The sequence below is a fragment of the Delphinapterus leucas genome, chromosome 9 (genome assembly GCF_059928025.1).
Source record: "Delphinapterus leucas isolate spDelLeu-1000000601 "Yukka" chromosome 9, BTC_Dleu_Yukka2, whole genome shotgun sequence".
Classification (NCBI taxonomy): Eukaryota; Metazoa; Chordata; class Mammalia; order Artiodactyla; family Monodontidae; genus Delphinapterus; species Delphinapterus leucas.
Genome location: NC_143137.1, coordinates 14,749,159 through 14,767,654, shown reverse-complemented (window position 1 = coordinate 14,767,654; position 18,496 = coordinate 14,749,159). Strand labels below are relative to the sequence as shown.

Genomic DNA, 18,496 nt, shown 5'->3' with positions numbered 1-18,496 from the left:
ATTAACCTCCACCCAGACCTGGAGCTCTGTGAAGCCAGAGCTCCTAAATAAAGCAAGGCTTTTGTAATTCATTTTCATTTTTATTCTTAGTTTTATAGTTATTTGTTTAATATCGCTCTCAATTTTTTAATGAGTTTTTAAATTTCCCTATATTCTACTGCATCTGGCAAAGGAACTATTATAGAAACCTAACAACCGCCTTTCTGGGAGGGAAAACAAAGAGCAACACTTACAGGGGAAAACTTGGTAAAAGGGTTGAGGGATGATGATGATGTCAGCTCTCCACAAACTGCCCAGCTCCCCTACCCAGTGTCAGCTTCACATCTCTCTCTCTAAAGCCTCTAAACCACCAACCTCCCCACCCCTGCACGCCAGGGTTTCACCCTGCCTTCCTGTCTCTGAAAGGCCATAGCTCTAAATATCCCCTTTTCCTAGCTCTACAAGTCAGCATTTGGTAAAGAAAAAAATCCAAAATAATGTAATTCACATGGAGATGGGAAGAAATTACAGCCCAACCTCCAGCTCTCTCTGAGTGTGTGCATTTTTAAAGGGGTCACTTTGGGATTCAAATGAATCTGTCATTTGTAACTTTCTGCCAGTTTACGTAGTGAAGGCAATTTGGGTAACACGAGACAAGCAGGGCTGGCAGGAGGCAGAGAGGACAGACTGCCAGAATAGAGGGCAGAACATTTTCCTCTTTCCGGCCTCTCAAGGTCTCTTCCAGCTGAACGATTTGTCTCTATGACGCTATCAATAATGCCTACCATTCCATAAAACTGACTACATTTTTGGTAATTAAAAAACTACTCTTTGAAAACTCAGGTCCTCCAGTGGTACGGCAACCCACTTATATATTCTTTTGTTGTGGTCCCCACAAGGCCATTTGCTGTACGGACCCTTACTAAGGACTCGGGAAACATCTGTCTAGACTCCAGTGGAACTGAAATGCTGACACATTCAGTGGCTGCCTATGATAGCAATCAGTCTATTTGGCAGCATTTTCTCCTGGCATTTTCCACTTGCATGAAGATACAGCCCATTTTTAGACGGCTCTCTCTCCTTCCCCTCCCTACTCCTTTGGCCTTCTTCTTACCTGTACCATGCTGTTCCCGGCAGCGATAGTAGCCCTTCTCCACATCCGCCTTCTAGTGGAAACTTCGCTGAGCAGCTGGGCCAGTTTGCGCTCCATCTCAGCTTGAAACACTTCATTCTGGAGCTGCTTCTCAACAACACCCAGGAGGACTACATTTAAGGTGAAACACACACGGGCCCCAAAACGAGTTAGCAGTGGAGAGAAAAGGATGTGTACACAAGAGAAATTAACGCAGGATTACTGTAAAATGCCAGTTCCCAGAGAGGAGGCATTAAAAGGGGAAAGAGGCAAGCTGAACGGGGTGCGGGAGAGTCCGGGGAGGGTAGCCCACAGGTCTTATCTCTAAAGTTTACAAAGACCGGTGGCCAGAAGTCCCAGGAGCTCGGCAGTTCGGGAGCTTTGCAGCTCAGAGCTCCTACACAAGATCAAACGTTCTGTCTGCACGTATTGCAAAATTTCTGGAAATGGTTTGAGTTCATATCTTATCTTGACTCAAAATTTAGACTCATTAACTGACTCGAGATAAGGAGGCCTGTCTTCAGACATCTAGGTTATCTAAACAGACAACATCTTGTCAGCCTTTACAGGAGAAAAAAGCTTGTGCTTTCCAGCCAGAACTGGCTCAAATCCCCTGTGAGATAGGACCACGGGCAAGTCACTTAACCACTATGAAAATTATCTGGAAAATAAGGCCACTGTACCATGCAAAGAGGTGGAGCCTTTATATGCGATGTTGTATGTGAAGCAACGAGAGCTGGCAGGGTCCGGGAACCTGTCAGTGGTGACTATCCCCACTCTACAAGTTTCCTCCCCAAGACCAGTTGCTTACTCATTGTGCTGCTTACATGCTGGGTACCCGCTGAGCATCCAACTATCTTTTACACTTCTGCATACCAAGTTAGAAAGCCTTTATTTGCAACGCCATAGCTATAAATATCTGACCCAGGCCCACAAGACTTTAAAACATGCTTCTTATTGGCTCACCAAGTTACCTTATTTGTCCTTATAAAACCAGACATATGAGGCTTTTAGGGAAAAAAAGAGATCCTTGCTTCAGAACCTTGTCCTATTCTGTTCAGAAGATGGTCAATTCCTGTTAGACTTTGCCCTGAACTTGATGTATGAATTTTAAAGAAAGCCAGTCCTTTTTGGCCGTAACTCAGTGGGACACATTCCCACAGCCAAATTTGAATCCCTTTCTCATTCATTCTTTGCCAAGAATCTAAGGTACATTTTGCCCTGAATTTAGGACTCAGAAACAGGAAAGGCAGTAGCCTTCTCAATACCACCCCCCCAACAGACTTCTCACTCTTACAGTTCCCAAAAACGTTACATAAGTTAAACATACCTGTTCTTACCCAAGAGGACTTCAACAACTGCGATAAGTTAAGCTGTGGGTACTGGAAGGCTACAAAAAGGAAAGGGTGAGAAAGGGAGAAAGATACGTAAAAAACCTGTCTGCAACAGTCAGAAAGGTGAGTGTTCTAGGGAGCGCTGCGTAAGTCACAGCACACTGCCTCTCCTATACCAATTAGCTCTGCCTATGGAAGAACAAAGTGTCAGGCTGGGGGGAAGGCAGGGTCAGTGGGAGGGTCCTGAGCACCTTAGTCTCCGGGAGAAAGAGGGAGAAATAGAAAGAAAGGGCTTACTCAAGTAACACGATGGGACACTACTTCACAGACAGCTCACCCGTAAGCTTTTTTCAAGGGAAATGTCATTGTTCCAGAGCAATGAATTTTTCACGCCGTGCACCTCAGAGCCCTGGAATTTCCCAGCAATGACTCAGACAGGGTAAAGTGACAATCTCCTATCACTGAAAGTTGCTATTTGTAAATAACCATTTTACCCCTGTCTACTTTTGCATTTTACAAGTTATTCCTTTCCATTTAATTAACAGTACACGAAAATACGACAAGAACCATTAAACCTTCTGGCCGCTCCATTCTGAAAAAGATTTTGATATCTTTTTTGCCTGACTTCAACTCTGGAATCTACTGTATTTGGGGTGGAATCTACTGTATTTTAAACGTTTTGAAGCAAACGTTTCCCCTACCTCCACTCCATTTGTACTGTGAATTAAATCGCTTCCACCAGGAAGGAAGGTTTTGTTTGTTTTCATTTCTGTTTCTTTTTTCTTTTTAAGTGTACACACAGTGAACCCCACTCCTTCTGGTGTACAGTTTTATGGGTTTTGACAAATGCATGGACGTATGGAACCACCACCACAATAAAAATACAAGACATTCTCATCACCGCCCCCCCCCCGAAAATTGCTTTCATCGCATCCTTCACCCCTGGAAACCACAAATCTGTTCTCAGTCTCTCTGGTTTCACCGTTTTCAGAACCGGTATAATCTTTGATAGTGCCCCTGGCTCTCTAAAGGGAATAATAAAGCAAGCCCAGTGGGAGAGGAGGGTTCTGGAGGCCCACCCTGGCATGATCTGAGAAGCTCCAATTTATATTCCAGATTTCTGTTAGCTATTTTACTTGAAAAGAAGAGGCCCACCCACACAAGCACTCGCGGCCACGTCCCCAGGAGAGCAGCACTCACGTTCGGCCACCTGCAGCACTGGGTATCCCAGGTAGAAACTGAACTCCACCACGCTCAAGTTCCTTAGCATTTCGCTCACTTCAGACCCATTCAGAAACCCCTGCGAGCCTCTGACAGCAAAGACAATGTTCACTGGGCCCCGGCGAGGAGCCAGCCTTGAAGACCCCACGGTGATATTCAAGATCTGAAAGAAAGAAATCAGAATAAGCTTCTAAAATAAATTAAAATGTCTAGCCAAAAGCCTGACTATGATTTTGCTCTCACAATTTCCCTCACCAAGTTCTTTTTAAAGGAGCTTTTTTTGTGTGTGTGTGGTACGCGGGCCTCTCACTGCTGTGGCCTCTCCCGTTGCGGAGCACAGGCTCTGGACGCGCAGGCTCAGCGGCCACGGCTCATGGGCCCAGCCGCTCCGCGGCATGTGGGACCTTCCCAGACCGGGGCACGAACCCGTGTCCCCTGCATCGGCAGGCGGACTCTCAACCACTGCGCCACCAGGGAAGCCCTAAAGGTGCATTTTTAAAGGAAGAGTAATTGGCTTCACAACCTGATTCCCTTTTGTAATACTCTTAAACCCTTAGTTTATTGAAAACGTTTTTTACATTAAGTGGGGAACTGAGCACATGTATTTACAGTCCCTCCCCTTTTCTTTCCCACCCCAAATCCCACTGAAATAACAACAAGATGAACAAAGGGGAATAAATCCACAACAGCACTGAGAATGGAAGAAAACCAGAGATTCTGTCAAATTACTGAAAGATGGAGAGAGGGTGGGATCATGTTGATACAAACCAGAACGGAGGGAACCGAGACCCCAAACACACACAGGCACAGACCACAGTAGACTGAGAGTGGTCTCCCTCAGGGGCCCCAGGAGGCCTCCAGGGCAGAGATCTGCAGGAGCTGAGACCCTGATCCGGGTCACTAATTAAACACTGAGTGCCAACAGCTGAGTCGGTTGTCTCCCTCCCTTCTCCCTTCCAACTTCACACCCAGGCCAACTCAGAAGTGCTAGCAGCTCCACCTTCACCCCAGGAGCCCGAAGAACCGCTGCCTGAGGAAGATGAGCTCCCTGCCTAAGAGGACAGAAGACCCCGTGTGGCATGGCCCCCTAGGCAGGAAGGTGGGTGGAGTTAACCACAGTGCACACAAGAGACAAAGAAAGAAAGACAGTGAAAGAAAGAGCAGCTCTGCCATGAAAAACACACTAACTCACTCCATCCCCAGGGTACAGCTTCCTCATCTCACACGGCGGGCAGGGGTGCCCACGCTGGCTGTCCATGACCACACATTGCCTGGTACCCAGGGCCCCAATGAATCCTCCCCTCAGGAGACAAGGCTTATGTAGACACAGACTCTACAGCTGAAGTGGAAAGATGAACAAGGTGCCAAAACTAACCACCTGCTTCCTCATTCCTAGAGACAGCCACCAATGGTCTACAGGTGATTACAGAAACCTAACAGCACCAAAGTCAAGGACCAAGATCAACACAGAACAATGGCAAAGAATGCAGAGCAAACAGAGACAACTTAGTACACGGAAGACAACGTATTAAAAATACTAATTAATGTCTCCAGAAACTTTCAAGGAAATATTGTATCATCATTCAAGATAAGCCTGCATCGTAACACGAAAGGCTGCAATGAAAAAAGAGCAAATAAAAATGAAAAACAATGATGGCTAAAAGAAAATTCAATAGAGGGGTTGAATAACATAATGAACACATCTGAAGACTAAATTAATAACTTAGAGGACAAGGTTTAGAAATCTGTTAAAATAGGGAATTTAAAAAAGAAATGGAAAAAATAAGAAATAGGGAGGGTGAATCCAGGATCACCAAAATCTACTTAAAATGAATTTGAGAAAGAGAGAACAAAGAATATGGAGGGATAAATATCAAAGAAATGTAAAAACATCAGCAGTTTCCATGTAATACCTACAAAACCTATCCTTTGATTCGTAGCTGTATTCTGTTTTTAGAGTGAAGAACTGCATTTCATGGTATTCCATGAAACGAAATTCCATAATATGAAACGCTAGTGTATTTAGGCATTGCCCCCATTGGATATTTAAGTTGATACTTAAAGTTGATATTTAAGTTCTTTTCTGGAACATTCTTGCATTTCCTACATGGGCTCGTCTCTCTTCAGCTCACCATATCTGAACTCCCTGGTTATTGGGCTCCTCCACAATGTTCAAATATACTTAGCCTATTCATGCTCTGTGGACTCGATGCCATGGAAAGAGATGATTTCTAATCCATGTGAACTAAATCTCCTCTGCTGGAGGGAATTAGTAAGAGGTAAGTGTGTCTTAAACAAAACATTATGAAACTAGCTCCTCTCTAAAAGATAAAGCGTCTTGTTCTGCATTCAGTGCTATTCTCACCTGCACTGTGAGGTTATACGTCCCCTGGTGGTGTTTTCTCACTTCAGAGAGAGCTATCATCAGGCCTTTCTCGATGCGCTGGGTGAAGTTGCAGAAGCCCGTATCCACACTCTGAGGCACAAACTGCAGTACTGAAAAGGACAGTATCACAGTCCCATGAACAAGGTGTTTCTTTAGTATTAAGTAACAAGGAGAGGGACAAAACAGTGTGTAAATCAATGAACTCTGATCCACAGTACAGGATTAAGTACTATGATGTGTTATTATTTTTTAATTGAGATATAGTTGATGTACATTATTATATACGTTTCAGGTGTATAACACAGTGATTCACAATTTTTAAAGGTAATACTCCATCCATAGTTATTATAAAATATTGGCTATATTCCCTGTATTGTACAATATATCCTTGAAGCTTATTTACTTTATACATAGTAGTTTGTACCTCTTAATCCCCTACCCCTATATTGCCCCTCCCCCCTTGCCTCTCTCAACTGGTAACCACTAGTTTGTTCTCTATATCTATGAGTGTGTTTCTTGTTATATTCACTAGCTTGTTTTATTTTTTAGATTCCACATATAAGTGATATCATACAGTATTTGTCTTTGTCTGACGTATTTCACTTAGTATAATACACTCTAAGTCCATCCATGTTGCTACAAATGGCAAACTTTTCCTTCTTTTTTCATTCTTTTTTTATGGCTGAGTAGTATCCCATTGTGTGTGTGTGTGTGTGTGTGTGTGTGTGTGTGTGTACCACATCTTCTTTATCCATTCATCTGTTGAGGGGCACTTGGGTTGTTTCCATATCTTGCCAACTATAAATAATGCTGCTATGAACATTGGGGTGCATGTATCTTTTCAAATTAGTGTTTTCTTTTTTTTTTGAATACATACCCAAGAGTGGAACTGCTGGGTCATATGGTAGTTCTATTTTTAGTTTCTTGAGAAACCTTCATTCTGTTTTCCATAGTGGCTGCACCAATTTACATTCCTACCAACGGTGTACGAGGGTCTATGATGTGTTATTTATATGTATCATATCATGGAAATGTAGCAAGCCAACTGTACCAAATGACTACACGCAAGGTGAAGGTGACTCGTATCATTTTAAAATGGAAAAATATCTAAGATAATAATTGGAGCATCAAAAGATGCAACACTGAAACATTTCAAATAGAAATAAATTCATTAGAGATGAATTCTTAAGTATTTATGGGTGAAACTACATGATACCTAGTATTGTTTTAAAACACTCTAGCTTCCTCAGAAAAAGTTTGTGTGAGATACATGAAACAAAATTGGGAAAATGCTGATAATTTTTAAAGTTTGTACGGGCATGGGTGGGCTAAATATGGTATTCTCTCTACTTCTGTATATGTTTAAAAACGTCCATAATAAAAAGTTAAATGAGAGGACTTCCCTGGCGGTCCAGGTTAAGACTCCACGCTTCCACTGCAGGGGGCATGGGTTCGATCCCTGATCGGGGAACTAAGATGCCACATGCAGTTCAGCACGGCCAAAAAAAAAAGTTAAATGACATTGAGGAATCACTGTTAATTTTAGGGGGTGTGATAATGATATTGTGGACATATGTATGTGTATGCATGCATGTATATGTATGTATGTGCATATGTTATGTGTGTGTATATATGTTTAATAGTCTTATCTTTTAGAGGCATAGGCTGAAATATTTATGAATGAGATGACATGATGCCATATCAAAATAACATGAGAGGAGGGAGTGTCGATGGGGGTGTAGATGTAACAGAAGTGGCTAGGAGTTGAAAATTGTTGAAGCCATACGATGAGTACCTGGGATGCATTAAACTATTCTGTGTACTTTTGTATATGCTGGAAATTCTCCATAATTATGAAGTTTTTTGAAATTTAACAAATTTTAACATAATCCTCCCCAAATTATTTTGAAACACAAAAAATAAAGTGAAATTCTATTTACAAATCAAAACAACTATGCTCAATTTTCTTACCCGTTTGAACTTGGAATCTGGACTCTGGCATAAGGAAGGAGGGTTTCACAGCCAAGATTAAAGGAGTCTGGTCACGAACAAGTTTACTATTTATAAGTACATTTATGACTGATATTGCTGTGTAAACGAACGGACCAGATGTTACCAGAAAAGTGAAGTCAGCGAACAGTTCATAAACCTATGAAAATAAAAAATGCAAAAGATGATAATTATTAAATTTGAGGGTACCATAATTCAAACTTAAAGGAAATCATACTGAGTAGAAAAATAATAAAGTTAAAAAAATAAATAGTTTTAAATGAAGGGGTATTGCTTCAGAGATAATTAAAATTTTATTTTAGTTATGTCTCTTACATATCTGTCAACTTTCTCAAAAACAGCACAAAATTACAAGAGCAAGGACAGTGCAAAAAAAGAGTCAATAATATGAACTGAATAAGGAACTAAGGAGGATTCAAGGTGTTTTACTGTACTTACCCCGCATAAAAAGGAGCACTTACTCTACTAAGTAGAGCTGTCCAAGAGAAACATGTGAGGCACATATGCAATTTTTAAATTTCTAGTGGCCACGTTAAAAAAAATAAAAAGAAACAGGTGGGGGCTTCCCTGGTGGCGCAGTGGTTGGGAGTCCGCCTGCCGATGCAGGGGACGCGGGTTCATGCCCTGGTCCGGGAGGATCCCACATGCCGCGGAGCAGCTGGGCCCGTGAGCCATGGCCGCTGGGCCTGCATGTCCAGAGCCTGTGCTCCGCGGCGGGAGAGGCCACAGCAGTGAGGGGCCCGCGTACCGCAAAAAAAAAAAAAAAAAAAAAAAAAAGAAACAGGTGAAATTAATTTTAAAAACATTTTACTTAAGCCAATATATCTGACATGTCATTTCAACTGTAGGCAATGCAAAAAATTATTGAGCTATTTTACATTCCTTTTTGCACTAAGTCTTTGAAATCTGGTGTGTATTTTGCACTGACAGCACATCTCACTTGGAACAAGCCCCATTTCACGTGCTCAACAGCCACACGTGGCTCATGGCTCTGCTCGGGATGGTGCAGACCTAGAGCGGGGCTTTCTGAGCTTATCAGGAGAGAGAAGGCACCAGCAGACGTCCAGCAAAAAACATCTAGAAATCTATCTCTATCTCACTCGATGTACAGAAACATACATACGCACTCACTCTAAACTCTAATCCAAGCCCTTCCATGTAAATAAAGGGAAGCGAGATCATTAGGTCATCACCCCAAACTCTGGTCTTAGAGCCCTTTGTTCCAGTTCTGCCAGCACATCCCCATGATGGACTAAACCTGGCCTCATCTGGGGTCAGAAGGGGCTTCCCTGGAGAAGCAATGTTTGAGCAGAGATCCAAAGGATGAGTAGGTGTCCACCAGGAGAAGGGAGGGGAGAGAGGAAAGCAAATGTCCCACTCCCGTTATGATGTGCATTCGACTCGGACTCCCCCACCAGACTTCCATGCCGCAGGCACCCACCTTGAGCTCCACCACACGGTTGAAGTGGCTCCTCAACACCTCTTTGATGGACATAATGATGTACTCCTGCACAGCTCTGCGGGCCAGCACTGCAAATCAGCTCAGTGTCATTATGAACAGGCAGAGGATCGACGGCCCTCCCTGGTCTCAGCATGGAGAAAAAAGACCCAGGGCATTCTCCTCCCTCCTCCCCTCCACCTTCCCTGTCCGTCCGCTGCATTCCTGCTCCACCTCTCCTGCCACCTTCTCCCCCTTCTTTCTTTCTGTCCCCCATCCCCATCGACACCAATACACAGAGCCAGGTTACTGATGAGCCACATGCCGTACTTAAGTACATATTAACAGGGCACCGACTTCATGCGCAACTTGCCACTTCTCAGGAGGAACAAGTGGGAGAGTCTGATCAAGGGGCCACAGTCACCAGACTTGTTCAGACATGACATCAAAGGTATTCCAGCTTCATGTGACTAAAGCAGCCGGCAGCTGCAAGGGAAGCTGCTGCCTGTCGGCTGGTGCCTCGGGCTGCAGGCTGGGGAGAAGGTTGAAGGCTGTGACCCAATTCAGAGGATGCTGAGCCACTCCACGTTCCTCTGCTCCAAGTGACATTTACAGGACTATGTGAGAACAAAATGGCCCCTCCTTTCCAGGAAAAGTCAGAACAGTAAATGAGTAAGAAATTGCAATGGTGGCCCTTACACATTTGCCCAACTAACTGCTTGAACGAAACGTGAAGGCGTTTTGCTTTACCCGTGTCATCTACGCATCCAATGGGTTACGAGCTCCAAAGACAAACATCCCAGCAAACATTTCTAAGGCTCATTTAAATCTTTCCTTTGTTTTCATTGCTACTAATTTGTAATATTTTATGGACGCTTCTTATATGCTGGGCACTGGGTTAAATATTTTATATGCATTAATGCATTTAGATCTTTATAATAACCCAAAGAAGTAGGTGCCACCATCATCCCTGCTTAATAGTTGAGGAAACTGAGGCTTAGAGAAGCCTAACTGTCTAACTGTCCGGAGAACTCATGGGAGCTGGCAAAGCAGTGAGGGAGGACTACAACCCAGGAGTCGTCTGGGTCCAAAGCCTACACTCTTTGCCACGATGCCATACATCACATAAGCATTTCGTATAAACACCTTTGGAAGATCACCCCAACCCAGAGAAGTGATGTGAAGCAGGGCCTTACCAGTTGTGATCAAATAGGCATCAGGAACCGTAATATCACACACATACGGCGACTTGGTGGTGACCAGCGCTGGAGTATGAACCGTCGCTTCGGGAGCGGGGGTGGTCGCGGGATGAAGGGATGGCGGGGGGAGAACCGTGCTGCCCTCGTGACGGTTCTGACCCACAGTTCTGCTGTTCAGGGTGGTGTGAAGAGAATTCTCAGGGCCAGCGCTGGTATCAGATGTGCTCAGTTGAGTGGAGGTGTTCCTCGGTAAATCTGTGGGTGTGAATGATGGGCCACGCGTACCACCTGGCTCTGTAGGCAGAGGCGAGCGGATCACCTCAGGAAGAAACGAGGATGCTGATGGCAGGTACCCAGTGCTGATCAGCACTGTGGTGACAGGGATGACTTCAGAGAAAGAGGGTAAGATGGACGTGGGATCGTTCATAGCACTGATACCATCATCAGAAGGTGTCAGGGTTGAAAAGACAGAAGATTCAGTTAAAACGGGTGTAGTAGGAACAGCAGTCAGAAGTGATGTTAAGTGAGTTTCAGCAGTCAAAATGGGCTCAGAACTGGAGGGCACCAGTGTGGTGACTGCAGATTCATGGGACATGAGTGAAAACTCAAAATAGGAGGTAGTTGCAGTGAAAGCTGAGGTAAAATGAGCTTCGGCATCTGTGGCTGACACTGTGGGTGCTTCAGAAAACTTTGGAGAACTGGAGGGAAAGCTGGATTGTAGTGACATTTCAGAGTAACTAGGGAGAAAAGTGAAGCTGCTTAAAGGAAGATCTGAGCTTGGCCAGAGCTGAGAAAAGTCAAGGTTTGTGGAATTGGGAACAGAAAGCTGAGGTGACCGAGAACTGACAGAGTTGGTCAACGAAAGCGTCGCAACCAAGGTAGAAAATGCCTGAGAAATGAAGGTGGACAGATCACTTGACCTCGGAGACGGAGAAGCAAGTACTTCTGAAGATGGAGAGACCCAGCTGCTGAATTCCAGTGGCGGAGTGGAGAAAAAGCTGGATGTAAAATCCCAAATACTTGCACTTTCACGTGGGGAAAAACTGGCAGGTTCTCCGTCAGGAAAAAGCGAAGGCTGTGCCGACAGGTCCAAACTGTAAGACGTAAGAAGACCTGGGCCTCTGATGGCAAGTGATGGGGTGTTTTTATTTGCTGTGATGGGGAAAGAAGAGTCAAGGAGAGCACCTGGGGTGACCGAGGAAAGCACGGCTGTCACACTGGATGGCATTACTTGAGTTTCGGCGACAGAGGAGGAGGCAAAAGCAGCAGCGTCAGGTGACACAGGCACAGAGAGGTGGCCCTGGGGAGGGTACATCTGTGCGGTCATCACACTACTCATTTCCCCCTCAGCTGAAATACCGGTGCTCGTTGCTGAGATTTCCACAGATGGAGAAGAGAGGGGAACCATCGGTCTTGAGGGGAAAAGTGTATGAAATTCTCGCGGGCCCTCGTCAAATTCAGAGAAGTCCACCATGACGCTGCTCGGTGGAGAGATGCTGCTCACTTCTGAGAGGGTCAGGGACAGGGTCTCAGCACCATCCCCGGACCCCACGTCCTTCTCCGTGAGGCTCGCTGACAGCACAGGCCGAGGCGACACCGCAGTGCACAACACGCACCACGTGTACGGTCTGAACGAAGACACTGGGCTCCAGACGTGAGTGTCACCCGCGCGACTTGGGACCTCTGAATGGCCAGGCAGTTCTGATGCCTCACTGGAGCTGGCGGGAAGACAGGGGTTATATGAAACACCGGCTGATTGAGTAGAGAACAATCCAGACACGAGAGGAGTTGAAAACAAAGCCAAACGTGCACTGCTGCTGCCAAAGGCAAGGGCCATCTGGGACAGAGCCGCAGAGCCGTGAGCACCTGGAGAGACGGTTTCATCCAGACTTTGACCCAAAGCGGTAGTCACATCAGAGTATCTGTCTGTACCTGCGGCCAGAGCATCCTCTGGAGGCGGTGAGACCTGCCCTGACGGGGGAGGAGGCTGCCGAGTGACACCATCACGTGGCGGTCGAGGCTCGGAATACCGCGAGCTGAGGAGGGTTTCTGCGCCCTCTGCTCCTGAAGCCATGATCTTCGGCAAAGTCCTACTTGAAACGTGCCCGTAAGTGTCAGTAGGATAAAACACCAAGTTCCTGCTAGGAGTTGGAATTATGCCCTTGGAAGTGGGAAAAGCTGACCGAAAAGCACTGAAATGATTGGGGGATTCAGCAGACATTGTTGGTTGTTGCACTGTGTTTTGCCAGGCTGATGTCACTTCTTCATCTTGTAAAGAAATGATGGGTAACGATGGAGTCGGCATGGAGTCTAACGTTTCTTTGAGCAGCCCTGGCAGACTGAGTGTGACGTATCGTATGGGAGAAACAACGCGAGGAGTGGTCCAGGAAGTCTCTGGCAAAAAGTTATCCATTTCATCATCATCTATGACCTCGTTGCTCGTCACTGACACATAATTTGCCACAAAGATGCTGTGATCTGCTGTACTTTGGGTCCATTTTCCTTGGTTAAAAAAGTTTGTATCAAAAGTACTGGCAGATGGAGATGATCTCACGTGGAGAGAACTGCTTTGCCGGGACCCTGGAGCGGTTTCTGTTAAGGCCACGTGTGCAGTGCTGTGCATGGTGCTTTCCCTTGGCACGAACTCCAAGGAGGATAAAGAAAGGTTGTGCTGTTCCAGAGGGAGCTCATCTACAAAGAAAATAACAGCTGAGTTTAGCTGCAAGGCAATGAAAGTCATACTGCTAACATTTTGTTTCAGATATAAAGATATCCTCAATCAACAGATACCACTCACTGTGAACAGCCACGATTCACGGTTAGAAGTTAAACAACCAACTGGAAGTCAGAAATTGCCACAGTTACTGTCAGCATAATACCTGTGAACAGTCGTAAATTTGAGCACTTTTACTTAAGCGTGTGTGTGTGTGCGTGTACACACTGACATGTTTCTCTTACTTTCTAGCAACGCCACAGAATACTATAAATGGAAGAGGCCTTAAGGGCCTGTCTTGTCTGTTCTCTCTCATTTATCACATGAGAAAGAGAGGTTCAGAGAAGGTAACTAAATCAATTACATGATCACCCGGACAGAGGTGGAGCTGGAATCTGCGCATAAGCCTGCCTTGACTCCCAAGCCCATGTCCTTCTTCTTCCATAAGAGTTGGCTCTTACGAGAAATGATCGTGACCACTCTGACAGCATCACTCACTACCCAGGGAAGAGGGCTCAGCAGTTTCCTAGTCATAAGACCTTCCACATCCAGACCTCAGACTACCTCCAGGCTCACCTCTCATCATTCCCTGCTCCACTCTCATGCCTTCCCAACTACACTCTGGCCGAATGAGCTACTCAGAATCTCTGTGGCTTGGTGTTTTGCACATTCTTCTCTCTCTGCCTGGGACGCCCTTCCCTGGCTCTCCACCTGGATTACTCCTACCGGCCCTGCAGATGCAGCACAGCCTCCCTCCTCATTACTCCAAAGCTGGGTTAGTGCCTCTCCCTAGGTTCTACCTGTCACATCCCTGATCGTGCCCCACTGAAATGAACTGTCTGCTCATTATACTCTGAGATTCTTGAGGTTAGAAACTGTTGATCTGTTTCCCCAGTGCCTAGCACAGTGAGTGACATATACTAAGAGCTCGATAAACATCTGTTAAGTGAATGAACACATCAATGAACGAATGAATGGTGTCTGAGGACCAAGTTCTGATATGTGACAAAAGCATCCCATCATCCTCTCAAACTTTCATATTCTTCATCCTTGTGACAGCTGTCACTATCATTTAAGTGGCTTAGGTATCTCCAACTGTAATTCAGATACACTGTATAGAGAGGCAGGAAATGTGATGGCCCAGACCCCTGATGAAGGCCCAGGGCACAGGTCCTAGAGGAACACTGAAACAGAGAGCTTAGAGGGACACTGGACCAGACAGCCTGATGCTCAAGCATGACTGCAAAGTTAAAACTTACAAAACACCTAAGAAATAAGGTATTATGAAAAAGAGTCAAGAGAAACCTCCCCAAGAAGTAAAAAAAAAGAAACCCACACAAACAGTATCAGATCTGTAAAGACTTCAGATATTGGAATTATAGGATACATTTTTTTCTTTTTTTTTGGTGGTACGCGGGCCTCTCACTGCTGTGGCCTCTCCCGTTGCGGAGCACAGGCTCCAGACGCGCAGGCTCAGCGGCCATGGCTCACGGGCCCAGCCGCTCCGTGGCATGTGGGATCTTCCCAGACCGGGGCACGAAGCCGTGTCCCCTGCATCGGCAGGCGGACTCTCAACCACTGTGCCACCAGCGAAGCCCTAGGATACATTTTTGAAAGTGTGTTTAATTCATGTAAAATAATAAAGAAGGGACTGAAAACATGAGTAAGGAGCAAGAGGCTATGAAGAATGGTCAGAAAGATTTGAAAAACCAAAAGCATATCTGGAAATGAACAATATAATAATTAAAATTTTTAAACTCAATATACAATATGTAATAAACAGAAATTTAGACACAGCTGAAGAGAGATTTAGTGGACTGGGGGACAGACCTGGAAATTACTCAGAATGTAGCACAGAGAAACAAAAAGAGGAGAAACGTAAAAAAGAGAAGAGATATGAACACAGAATGAGTCCAACACATATTTGATCAAAGTTTTAAAAAACAGTAATGGAAGGAATTGGGCAGAGACAATATTCAAAGACACAGTGCTAAGAACTGTCCAAAACAGTAGGAGCCATGAATCCTTGAATTCAGGAAGACAAAGAATCCCAAACCAGGTGAATTTTTCTTAAAAAACCTATACCTACACACATGATGATACCACAGAACACCAAAGACAAAGGGAACTTGTACAGCAGTCAGAGAAAAGGAATGGCAATTACACCATGAGATAACTACTTCACAGAACTAGGGGCCAAATGACAATGAAATAACATCTTCAAAGTGCTGAGAGAAGACACTGACATCTAGATGTGAATAAACAGCAATACTCTCCATTTGTTAAAATAAGGACATTTTCAGGGCTTCCCTGGTGGCGCAGTGGTTGACAGTCTGCCTGCCGATGCAGGGGACATGGGTTCGTGCCCTGGTCCGGGAAGATCCCACATGCCGCGGAGCGGCTGGGCCCGTGAGCCGTGGCCGCTGAGCATGCACGTCCAGAGCCTGTGCTCCATAACGGGAGAGGCCACGACAATGAGAGGTCCGCATACCGCAAAAAAAAAAAAAAAAAAAAAAAAAAAGGACATTTTCAGGTTTAAAAAAAGTGGGTATACCAACAGAAGAAGTCTTTCTAAACAAGGATACATTGATACTTCAAAAGAAAAGGTAATTATCCCAGAGGGAAGATCTGAGAAGAAACAGAGAATAAACAAATGATAAAAATATGGTTAAATCTAAACAAACATTGATGGTATTAATGAACAATAATACTACGTAATTTGTAAGGTTACAAAAGACATAACATAGAGTTAAAATAGCTTGTTACATTGCACAGAAGCTGAAATGGGGGCGTCCAGAGGAATTTGTGACTCAGTAGCAGAGATGAAAATCAAGAGTTAAGACAAAATTCTATGAACAGATTTTGTGTGTATACACCAAACTCTGTAACTGGTATTTAGTCATATATTTACATAGATGAAATATTTCATGCTGGTTCCATTAGCATCTGAAAGTTACAAACTTGCAGCACATAGAAGCTGCTTACTTTATTTTTTATTGGCGTACAGGTGATTTACAATGTTGTGTTAGTTTCAGGTGTACAGCAAAGTGAATCATTCATATATATACGTATATATCCTCTTTTTTTTAGATTCTTTTCCCATATAGGTCTTTACAGAGTATTGAGTAGAGCTCCCTGTGCTATACAGTAGGTCCTTATTATCTATTTTATATATAGTACTGTGTATGTGTCAATCCCAATCTCCCAATTTATCCCTCTCCCCCCGGTAACCGTAAGTTTGTTTTTTACATCTGTAACTCTATTTCCGTTCTGTAGGTAAGTTCATTTGTATGCTTTTTTTAGATTCCACATATAAGTGATATCATATGATATTTGTCCTTCTCTGTCTGACTTACTTCACTCAGTATGACAATCTCTAGGTCCATCCATGTTGGTGCAAATGGCATTATTTCATTCTCTTTTATGGCTGAGTAATATTCCACTGCATATATGTACCACATCTTCTTTATCCATTCCTCTGTTGACGGACATTTAGGTTGCTTCCATGTCCTGGCTATTGTAAATAGTGCTGCAGTGAACGCTGGGGTGCATGTATCTTTTCAAATTATGGTTTTCTCTGGATATATGCCCAGGAGTGAGATTGCTGGATCATATGGCGCCCTGTTTTTTTTTTAAGGAACCTCCATACTGTTCTCCATAGTGGCTGTACCAATTTACATCCCCACCAACAGTGTAGGAGGGTTCCCTTTTCTCCATATCCTCTTCAGCATTTATTGTTTGTAAATTTTTTTGATGATGGCCATTCCAACTGGTGTGAGGTAATACCTCATTGTACTTTTGATTTGCATTTCTCTAATAATTAGTGATGTTGAGCATCTTTTCATGTGCTTTTGAGCTGCCAGTACGTCTTCTTTGGAGAGATGTCTATTTAGATCTTCTGCCCATTTTTTTTGATTGGGTTGTTTGTTTTTTTGATGTGGAGCTGCATGAGCGGTTTGTATATTCTGGAGATTAATCCCTTGTTGGTTGCTTCATTTGCAAATGTTTTCTCCCATTTGAGGGTTGTTTATTCATTTTGTTTATGGTTTTCTTTGCTGTGCAAAAGCTTTTAAGTTTCGTTAGGTCCCATTTGTTTATTTTTGTTTTTATTTCATTATCCCAGGAGGTGGATCTAAAAAGATCTTGCTGTGATTTATGTCAGAGTGTTCTGCCTATGTTTTCCCCTAAGAGTTTTATAGCATCCGGCCTTACATTTAGGTCTTTAATCCATTTTGAGTTTATTTTTGAGTATGGTTTTAGGGAATGTTCTAATTTCATTCATTTACATGTAGCTGTCCAGTTCTCCCAGCACCACTTATTGAAGAGGCTGTCTTTTCTCCATTGTATGTTCTTGCCTCATTTCTCAAAAATTAGGTGCCCATATGTGTGTGGGTTTATCTCTGGGCATTCTATCCTGTACCATTGATCTATATTTCTGTTTTTGTGCCAGTACCACACTGTCTTGATTAATGTAGCTTTGTAGTATAGTCTAAAGTCAGGGAGCCTGATTCCTCCAGCTCCATTTTTCTTTCTCAAGACTGCTTTGGCTATGCGGGGTGTTTCGTGTCTCCATACAAATTTTAAGATTCGTTTGTTCTAGTTCTGTGAAAAATGCCATTGGTAATTTGACAGGGATTGCATTGAATCTGTAGATTGCTTTGGGTAGTATAGTCATTTTTAAAATATTGATTCTTCCAGCCCAAGAACATGGTATATCTCTGCATCTTTTTGTGTCATCTTTTGTTTCTTTCATCAGTATCTTGTACTTTTCTGAGTACAGGCTTTTTGCCTCCTTAGGTAGGTTCATTCCTTGGTATTTTACTCTTTTTGATGCAGTGGTAAATGGGATTGTGTCCTTGATTTCTCTTTCTGATCTTTCATTGTTAGTGTATAGGAATGCAAGAGATTTCTGTGCATTAATTTTGTATCCTGCAACTTTACCAAATTCATTGATGAGCTTTAGTAGTTTTCTGGTAGCATCTTTAGGATTTTCTATGTATAGTATCATGTCATCTGCCAACAGTGACAGTTTTACTTCTTTTTCAATTTGGATTCCTTTTATTTCTTTTTCTTCTCTGACTGTC

The 18,496-nt window shown here is 43.8% G+C and overlaps 1 protein-coding gene across 3 annotated transcripts in view; it reads right to left on the bottom strand.

The window, feature by feature from the left end:
- The window catches only part of KIAA1549 (KIAA1549 ortholog), a 146,948-nt gene that overhangs the window by 73,827 nt on the left and 54,625 nt on the right, over positions 1–18,496 (bottom strand). For all 3 annotated transcript variants that reach the window (XR_004022020.2, XM_030759727.2, XM_089917346.1), the window contains exons 2-8: positions 10,697–13,390; positions 9,504–9,592; positions 8,024–8,201; positions 6,032–6,162; positions 3,646–3,829; positions 2,442–2,501; positions 1,094–1,242 (exon numbers count right to left, since the gene is read on the bottom strand). Coding sequence is in view for 2 of the 3 variants with exons in the window: in XM_030759727.2 (XP_030615587.2) it covers positions 1,094–1,242; positions 2,442–2,501; positions 3,646–3,829; positions 6,032–6,162; positions 8,024–8,201; positions 9,504–9,592; positions 10,697–13,390 (3,485 nt within the window). In the remaining variant the exon portion in view is untranslated. The remainder of the gene's footprint in view (positions 1–1,093; positions 1,243–2,441; positions 2,502–3,645; positions 3,830–6,031; positions 6,163–8,023; positions 8,202–9,503; positions 9,593–10,696; positions 13,391–18,496) is intronic.